At 35.3% G+C, this 9,984-nt stretch overlaps 1 protein-coding gene across 1 annotated transcript in view; it reads left to right on the plus strand.

Annotated features, from left to right (window-relative positions):
• IPMK (inositol polyphosphate multikinase) overlaps positions 1–6,159 on the plus strand; it is an 81,278-nt gene extending 75,119 nt beyond the window's left edge. Inside the window, exon 6 of the mRNA XM_048856993.2 lies at positions 76–6,159. Coding sequence (XP_048712950.1) covers positions 76–710 — 635 coding nt within the window. The 3' untranslated portion in view covers positions 711–6,159. The remainder of the gene's footprint in view (positions 1–75) is intronic.
• Positions 6,160–9,984: the final 3,825 nt, after the last annotated feature.

Here is a 9,984-nt window from a genome sequence, read left to right on the forward strand (position 1 = left end):
CCTTTAATGTTGATTTTAAAAGTGATACATATACTGTAAACTTACTTATCCTGAAAGTTTATTTCCTTTTTTCAGGAATGTCCAGGTTTTTTCATAATGGGTACTGCTTGAGAAAAGATGCTGTTGCTGCCAGTATTCAGAAGATTGAAAAAATCTTGCAGTGGTTTGAAAGCCAGGAGCAGCTTACCTTCTATGCAAGTTCATTACTGTTTGTTTATGAAGGTTCATGTCAGCTGATGGCCACAAGGTTGAGTGATGGCACTTTAGCAGAGAAGAGAGTAGTGCCTAAAGGAGTGTTACAAGATGGAGACTTACTGGAGTATAATAATAATATTCATGTAATAAATTCTACAGAGAATGGAAAAGTAGAGGCCTCTGTAGGTAAAAACTTGCCTCAAATTTATGCATTTCACAAAAAGGCATATTCAAAGAGGAACCACAGTCAGATCTCACTAAAAGCTGAAAACCTGGAGCAAGACAATGTATGGAAAAGCAGCACTTGCATTTCCCAAGAACATCTAAATGGAAATGTTATACCCCAACTGGAAAAGGTTTTCTGCCATATGCCCAAAGAGAGAAAGGAAAATGCAGATGTAGAAGTTAGAATGATAGATTTTGCTCATGTGTTTCCTAGTAACACAAAGGACCAGGGCTACATTTATGGTCTGAAGAATTTAATTACTGTCCTTCAAAATATTTTGGATAACTAAATTCTTTGTTATGGATTTTAGTGGGGGCCAATGATAATGAAAAGCAACAACATAAAGAATTTCTGCACTTGTAATGTTGTATAACTGGGTTTGTATTGTTCTACTACATTTTATTTGTCTTTGTACTTTTGGTAGAAGGGTTTAACTTTTTATACTCTTACTCAGGAAAATTAATTGGTAGTTGATTGATAAAGTATGACAGTATACAATTTTTAGGAAGTTCAAGCAGTGGTGATAGTGGATATATGAATAAATATAATGAAACATGCTTTGCCCAAATCAAAGGAAAAGTGCTATCTCATAACTAATGGTTGAGGTAGCTCCCCATAACTGCTTTAGGTTAGATGATGTTTGTCCACCTAGCCTTAACACTGAGCCATATGTAAATTAACAGGTTGTTGGAAGATAGGCAGAAAACTAGAAAGCCTAGGCTGATGTCCTCAATATTGCCCTCCGTAATTACAACATTGTTAAAACTGGAGTAACCCTACTTTGAGAGAAATCCTATTTACACGCTGAATTCTAATTTAGTAACCAGCATATCAAGTGGTGCTTTGTAATGAAATGGTATGATATTGCTGCATTCTTAAAACTGGTAGGAGCTTCCCCTTTCTCATGGGTAGCCCTTAATGTAAGTTCATCGTCCACAGGGTACAATGTAATTAATGTGTTAGTGCTGTTGAAATGCTGGACTAAAGAATCATAAACAAAAATGACTTTAATTGTATATTTGCCTGAGAAGTCTTTATTTATGTTTTAAAAGGAAAAAGAAAAATCTAGAAATCCCATCTTGTTTTTGATGTAAAATTCCTAAGCCTGTTTGGGTTGTCTTCTGAAACATACTTTTAATTACATTTTATTTGTGGAATATCTGCCATTGTGATTAAATGGAGGACTGGAGAACTTCCATCAGACTCCTTTCTTATAAAAATGACATATCAAAAAAAGCAAAACAAAACATGGCATTTTTAAAAGGAACATTTATTACAGATTGTGATTTCCTCTGCCTATAGGTTTTATTTATTTTTTTTATTAAATGTTCAGAGTTCCACTATAGGGTAATGCCTAATAGAAGCCATGAGTGGGACATGCAGAGGAGCCCTTGTAACTGTAAAACCAAATTTAACCCCAGTGTAATCTGGCATGGTTTCATTTATTCACTGGAGTTGTACCTTACTTACACCAGGGCTAAATTTGGTCCTTATTACTGACACACAAGCAAGCTATGTCATTTGAAAGCAAATCTGTTTTTGTGTACAGGCAAAATAAAGATTCATATGCATTAGTTTTGTGATGGAACATCCCAAGTATATTTTGTGTGCCCCTTTACGTGCTGTTTATGCTGCTGTCCTAATTTGCATACACAGCAGTATGCGATATGAGGAGGAGGTGCTTAGAATGTTGTGATCCATGCTGTGAAAGCTGATTTATGCTGAAGTTAAACCCCCAAAATAAAATGGCTAGAATGATCTCTGCTCTTGGAATTACATATTTATTAATTCTGAATATGGATTTAATGTGGCCTTGCTTCTCAATATAGTGTTATGCACTGTGCACTCATTTGTACAAATCCCTTTGCAAATTTTGTTAGAAACAGTTTTGTATATTGGAAAGAGATAATTGCCTTTTCAGTCTAACTAGTTTTTACATCAGGCTGTCTCAACATTTAGATGCTGAGATACTTATTTAATTAGAAGCAAAATAAAAGTACAACACAATAGATTGTAGACTAAATTGTTGGATTTTTGTTTAGTTAATATTTGATAATACCTTAGTGTTAAAACAAGCAATTTGCAAGGCAAGATGTCTTCAAAGCATGGAAAAATAATTGCTCAAAAGTAGGAACATAGTCTTTTTAATGGAAATTTTATGCAAAGTGTAGTGAAGGCTAAAGGAAAATAATAAAGGATATTTATATTTTGGTGGCATTTCCTTTACAAGCTCAAATTTAGACTCTCTGATGCTCACCAGAAGTTAGGAGTATTGATTTAAGTCATATTCCTGGGAAAGTTTCATTTTGTTGCAGTTGTGCTCTTGTTTCTGTGGGTTACTGTTTTGTTCTATCCTTCAAGTAGTTAACACTATTCAAGCCTGTTTACAGCAATTAGAGTATTTTAGCTTGTTAATGGCAATTTTCCCAATTATATTCAAAATGCTTTATAGAAAAAGCAGTAGAAAACCCACTTTATAGCTGCATTTGAGTTCTCACCTGCAATTCATCTCTGTTGCACATTACTACATATGTGCGAGGGAAATCAGACTTTTGATTCCAAGGAACCTGTTATTGGAAAATGATCTGTCTTCTCCCAGTCAGAAATGCTTGTGCACTCCTGTCTGTACTGTAATATATATGTCTGAAGTGTTTGAATGCCCTTTTAGTGTTGATTATGGCTGTGTTGATTGTGGCAGGCAATGCACTTGGAATAGTGTAAAATTGTCAGACTATTTTGAATAAAATAATCTAAATAATTATTTCCTTTTGTAACAGAAATTACAGATATATTTTCTATTAATTAAAACTGCAACAAAGAATATAAAAGTAGTATTTTTAATCGGGAAATTAGGTATAGCTGAATGCTTGTTGTGGAAGTGCTTCAACATAGTATCTCCTGTGAGTTTAAGCCTGCAAAATTACTACATTCAGACTATTTTTGCACATTTTAGGTTAATATAGTAGTGTCTTGTGCAGTTCAAATCAACATTTTCAGTTTTAGGTGGAAATGTAGTTAGATCACTGAAACCAGTACCTTGTGACTTTCATTGGTAAACTGATTACAAAAATCAACAGTAAACAAAAGGAAGACACGCTGACCAGTATGCTTGTGTTTTAGCATTGATTCTTTTGGGCCTAATTTTTCAAATGGTCTGTGTCCTCTCTTTACGATCCCCATATTATACATGTATGAAATGTACAATATAGAGAACAGTTACTCAGTAGTCTTCACTTAAATATTAGTGAAACTTATGGGTATTTCTGCTAAATAGAAATAAGTAATCACTGACTGGAGTAATACGTGATCACTATTATCTGTTGATTAAATCTGACTAAATGAGTGTTTTGATTTAAGCAATAAGCATGAAAGACATTTGATCTTACGAAATAATCAGTTGTCAAAAGGGAAAATTCATGAAAATGTTGCTTAAATGTATTTTTTGTGAATATCGTCTAAAGACTTTCTAGCTATGTAATTGTGGGAATTGTGTACAGGTTTACCTAATAGCAATTTAAATTGTATACATTTTTATAACAAAGCATTTACATTCTTGATATTTTTGGATATTGGTGAAATTTGTTGCATAGATTCAAGTGAAGTTGGAAATTATTATGCCATTATGAATTGTTGAATAATTTATTCAACTAATTTTACAAGTTAAAACTATAAAATCTTCTGTATGAACAGAGTTTAACATGGAGCTTGTAATATTCTCAAACTATTAATTTTTTCCCTCGTGTGCAGTTGGACTGTATTTTTGCTTCTAAATAACACTACATTTCCATGTGGGGTTTATAGACTGTTGAGTAGGAAAGATTACTTGATTTGGATTAACAGAGTAATCAGGTTATTGGCATAAGTCAATACACTTGTTTCCAAAGTAATGTCATCATATACTGTATGCCTAGGGTGCCAATCAGGTATTTATTGTGTACAGAGAACTCCTATAGACTTCAGTGGGAGTTCTGGATAAGAAAGTACGCAAGATCAGGCCCTTAGTCCATGACAACAAAAAAGAATGAACTACATAAGGATGTGAACATTTGTTACTTGCAACCTAAAAAATTTTGAATACCATTGAAACTATTTTATGTTCTGTTTAAACTGGAAATAATATGAAGTCTAGGAAGAGGAAGAAAGGGTAGAACCACTAACATGTCTGGTATGGGCTAATAATTTTAGGTTTGTTATCAGTTTTTTTAAGAGTTGGACTAGTTTAATAGCCTTCTATGTAAACAGGTCCATATCTGCTGTTTAAAAACTATTATTTGCTTATTTAATTGTTTATACTTTTTCCAATAATCTTCCCTGCTGAGTGCCTTCAGCTCCTGCTTTGATACCTTTGGTGACCTCACATATGTAGCATCTAAAACATCATAATGGAATGCTTTAAAGAGGATTTTGATGTTGTCATTAAATTTTTTTTTTAAAATGTCCCATATCCATATAAGGTACACATACATACTGGAGAACATTGCCCAAATGCTTTAAATAATATGGAAAATGCAATTGTACATTAACATTTGTCACCATCAAAAAAATAATGTAATCTGAAATGTAATCTGGTTGGAAACTAGTTACCTTAGGTTTTATGAAACTAGCTGTGTCTGTGTTTAAAAGAGAACCTTTCAAAGCATGGTGCATGAAAACAAGACTGTTGTTTTAATGTAATCAATATTCAGTGCTGGGCTTGGGGTGGCTAAAGTAGTACAGCTGAAAGCAGTAAAGGATCGTTTACAATGAGCGGGACATCTCCTCAATCGTGCAATGCAAGTAACTATTACAGATAATGTCCAAAGACTTTAAGCTTTCATGTGTCTCATTCCTGTGGTACTTGCTCATGCAGTCCATTGAATTACAAACATATTGTAGTAAAAGTCTTACGTGAAGTTCATTCAATTACATGTCCACAGGCTAAATACTGCACATTTGCCATTGTACATAAATTGTTAATTAAAGCACCAGTGAACATTACAACTTCCAAATTGCAAATGTTCGTAATAATTGCCACAGTAAAATAAAAAAATAATTATAGGAAAAGTGAATTTCAGGAAATATTTTGCCATAATTTTATTTCATAAAGATGGACCCCACATATTTGGAGTTAATTCTTGTTGGAAATCATTTTGATGATATGAAATCCTATAGAAATAAGGAGATTATGCAGAAGAGTGGTAACCAGGAACAAATGTACTTTTAAAACACCTTGTTTTAAATTGTATAAACATTAGAACTTGATACTAATCTGTTCAATGAGATATTAATAAATCTGCTATGAAGTAATGCTTTCCAAGTGTGATGTATATTGCACCTGCATATAAGTGAAACTAGAGTGAACAAAGGCACTTTATTACTCTGGGATCTGTACTGGAAGATATTTGAAAGCATGTGAAAGTGCACCTAAAGCTGTGTTATTAACTGGTGACTTTAAAAACTACAATGCTAAATTTATTGTACTTGATGAATGTACCTAGTCTGGTTTCAGTTTCTTTGGTTCAAATGTCTAAACTATGTCACTCTATCTCCTTTAATTTGTATATGTTTGACTGTGGTTCATACTTTGTTTTTTGCCATTACTGGACTGCAGAGGGTATTGGGGATGTATAATGTGTCCATTATTTTATAGACCAATAGAATATGCTATATACCAACTTTTTGTAATTTAATTATGAGTGATATTTAGGTAATTCTAATAGCTGTATATTTCGCAAACTATTAAAATGTTCAGCAAGTGATTTTTGTATGTGTAAGTGCTTCCTTTATTAATATGGACTATTGCCAACAAACAAAAATCCATGTATCTATATTCTTTTCCCCAATGTATGCACTGTTTTATCTCCCAGTTCATTCTCATTCTGTTCACCATTACATAACAGATAATATCAACAAGCAGGAGGTCAGATACTCCCTTGGATTTAGCACCATTGGTGGGAAAGTGTTTCTCTCTCAATGGGCATCCACGCCTGGTAAAGCCTGCCTGTCAGCACAACACAGGCAGCTCTGCTGAAACTGGGCTTTTTCTGCAGAAGTCTGTTTCTCTACTGGATAGAATGCTGTACTACAGCTGAGCTACAGTTCTCTGCTTCCATCAATTAGTGTTGCACTCAGTTACTGCTACTATCCCTTGAGAGCCTCTTCCTTGCAGAAGAGCTACTTTCTGCTTCCCTGCTAAGAAGCAGCTTTCTGAGGGACAAGAAAGGAACCCTCCAGACTGCGGGAGAGTAGAAAGCTAGACTTCTAACAAGTTCTTGTCCTTTCAGTCCTAAATCTAATGATATTTGCAAAGTATCAATTGCCTTACTAGTCTTGTGTCTCAAAAGACTTGCCCCTGAAGATCTATGTATTCAGTTGACCTCAAGAACTCTTGTCTCTGTGTCCTGCCACCACCAGTTCCAATATTTGCCATTGCAGGCAAATATTTAAAATAGCCTTGCTTTTACCCATTCCTGGACTTGGAGGTCATTTATCAAGCTAATGAACAGTTGTTAATAAAATTGAGAGGGGTATCCTGGTTTACAATTATCTGCCTGACTGGCTAATCTTTGTTGAAAGAAACAGTCTTCTTCTACCTGCTACAGATGGCTGAGGCTTCCAGACATCATAAGTTCATTGTAAATCAAATGGAAAAGCTATTCTGCCTTAAGAAATAGTTTGAGAAGTCACTTCTCAGCCATTATGGGAACAGTTTGCCTTTTGAAATTACAAAGATATGATGCCCTGTTCTTTCTCACTTCCTACTTTAGAACAGTCATCTATAACATATTGAGTCCTACTTCTAATAAGCACTAATCATACAGTGAAGTTTTGGAAGCCTATCCTGGAACATGAGTACAGGGCAGCAGTTTATCCAGTAGATGGAGACAGGACTTCCTGTTATAAGGAAAAATGTGAACAAAATGGCTTTGGCAGAAGTGCCTTCTGACGGTAAGACATGAAACTAATTACAGGTAAGATTAAATTTTAAGTACTATAGAGACTTAGGAAACTTACTTTGAAGATTAGCTGCAAAATTGCAACCTTTTATATGCAAAGGATATAGGAATCCGAAGGCACACACACTCTGTCTCTATGGCAGGCAATTCTAGAGACCCTGTCACAGTAGATTAGAAATCAAAAGCATCCTGCATCCAATGGAGTCCAAAACTATATAATTTGTTTTTCTGTGCATCTGTTCATTTGGGTTTTCAAATTTGGTGTGAGTATGATGATAGAAGGTGGTTTTTATGGTGGGGGTAAGAGTCTCAGTGGCAGTCAAGATAATCAAATGCATTAACATTTAATTAATATTATTTGGGTTGTATTAAATTTCTGTGCCACACATTTTCCCCGCATCCCTGCATTCAGGTTTGATACTTAACATTTTAAAATGCCTGTTCTCCTATACCCTATGTTTCAAAAATCATTTTGTATACTTTTTGATCACTTAGGCAGAATGCATCTAAGCTTGATAAATGCCCTTCAAGTCTAAGAAAGGTTAAAAGGTAAACTGCTGAGTTTTCATAGTACTATCCTCTTATGTGTATTTCACAGTCAAATCTTCACTACAGCCATGGCCATCTTTTAATTTTGTTGGAATCTCAGAGGTGAGGAAAACTGACATCAATTATACACCACCTTTCAATGCATCAAATACTTATTTAAGGATAATGGAAAGAGCCATCCATCTTCCAAGGCACATGAGGTATTGGGGCAAAGCAAATACTCCAATACTAAAGTTACAGTAATTAGTGCATGCAGTGGTGGTGTAGCCATGTGGGTCCCAGGATAGTAGAGAGACAAGGTGAGTGAGATAATCTTTTTGTTGCACCAACTTCTATTGGTGAGAGAGACAAGCGTCATCTCAGAGCTCTGTTTAGCTCGAAAACTTCTGTTGGTGAGAGAGAGAGAGAGAGAGAAGTTGGTCCAATAAAAGATATTACCTTGCCAGCTTCTCTCTCTAGTAATTCTTGCAGGCTGCTGGGACCTAGTCCGAGGAGAAAGGTAGAGCTGTGCTAAGGAGCAAGGAAAGTGCTTTACACAAGCTTTCCTTTCACAGGGAATTCCTTGCCACCGTAAATTCTTATACTGATATTTTGTTTGACTCTTTGTTTGTTCCATGCATGAAGCTTGTAGGATGCAAAGCTGCTGATGCATTGTGCTGGATTAGATATTTTATTTATATCTCTGTTGACTCGAGTTTCTGAAAGACTTTCTTCAAAACCCGCAGACTGGATAGAATTATGCTCCGACAAAGTATAGCGAGAATTTTTGAAACTAGGAATTCCCAGCTGTGAAAATCAGTTTAAGTGAGGTGGTTTTTTTCCTGCATTTGTTCTTTCGGAAGACACTGCATGAGCAGCAGCAAAATGAAAATAAAGACAGTTGTAAATGATAAAACATTATGATCCAAGAAGGAGAAACAGAAGGCTCCAAACATGCTTAGTCTCTTCTTGGGTTGCCATATAACACTGATAACTTACCGCCTAAACTATAAATATAATTTAAATGAGGCCAGTTCTAAGATAAATGTGCAGATCAGAAAGGATGAGGACAGGAAAGTGATGCACTCTATGGTCTGAAACCTCCTCAAATTATCTGAAAGGGACAATACAATTGTTAGCTTTTCCTGTGACTTTTGTGATCAAGGAAGGAATTTACGATCCACCTGGAAAATTGTTAGCTTGCAGATGCAAGGGCTAAATGAAATGAATCTGCTGACAGGAGTTATGGTTATAATTATATTGGAACAGTTGGTGCCATTTAAAGGCATTTTCAGGCTAAGATATATTTACAGAAAGCATATGCGAATTATTTTGGAATATAGTACACAGCAGTTGTAAGTGTTGGATCATAGCTCATTCAAAATGTGGTGGTGATTATTCTCAGGCTAAGTTGGCAATGCAGTGGGCTTTGCATGAAATAGTGGGGTGTGGTTTACATAGTCATCAGGCTTGGGGCAGGAGATTACATTACAGTCTTTGCTAAAGGTTGTAACCCTTTGAGATATATTAAAGGGATAGAAACAGTTCTACAGAGAATGGTAAAACAGTCTTCTGTAGGTAAAAGTCACAGAAGAGGGGCCCTACTGGGTCAGACTAATGTTCTATCTAGCCCAGTATCATGTCTCTAAAAACAGCTGGAGGTTTAGGGACACCTGGAGCATGGGGTTGTATCCCTGACCATCTTGGCTAATAGTCATTGATGGACCTATTTTCCAGGAACTAGATTCTTTTTTGAACACAGTTATTCTTGGCCTTCACAACATCCCAGGGCAACAAGTTCCACAGGATAACTGCATTGTGTGAAGAAGTACTTCCCTTTGTTTGTTTTAAATCTGCTTCCTATTAATTTAATTGGGTGACCCCTAGTTCTTGTGTTATGCAAAGGTAAACATCTCCCAATTCAGTTTCTCCATACCATTTATTATTTTCTAGAGCTTTATCATATCCCCCCTTAGTAATCTCTTTTCTAAGCTGAACAGTCCTAGTTTTTTTAAATGTCTCCTTATATGGAAGATACCCATAATCATTTTGTTGTTGTTCTTTGTACGTTTTCCATTTCTAATATAATTTTTTTGAGAT

This window comes from Caretta caretta, chromosome 7 (assembly GCF_965140235.1).
Source record: "Caretta caretta isolate rCarCar2 chromosome 7, rCarCar1.hap1, whole genome shotgun sequence".
In the NCBI taxonomy this organism is placed as follows: domain Eukaryota; kingdom Metazoa; phylum Chordata; order Testudines; family Cheloniidae; genus Caretta; species Caretta caretta.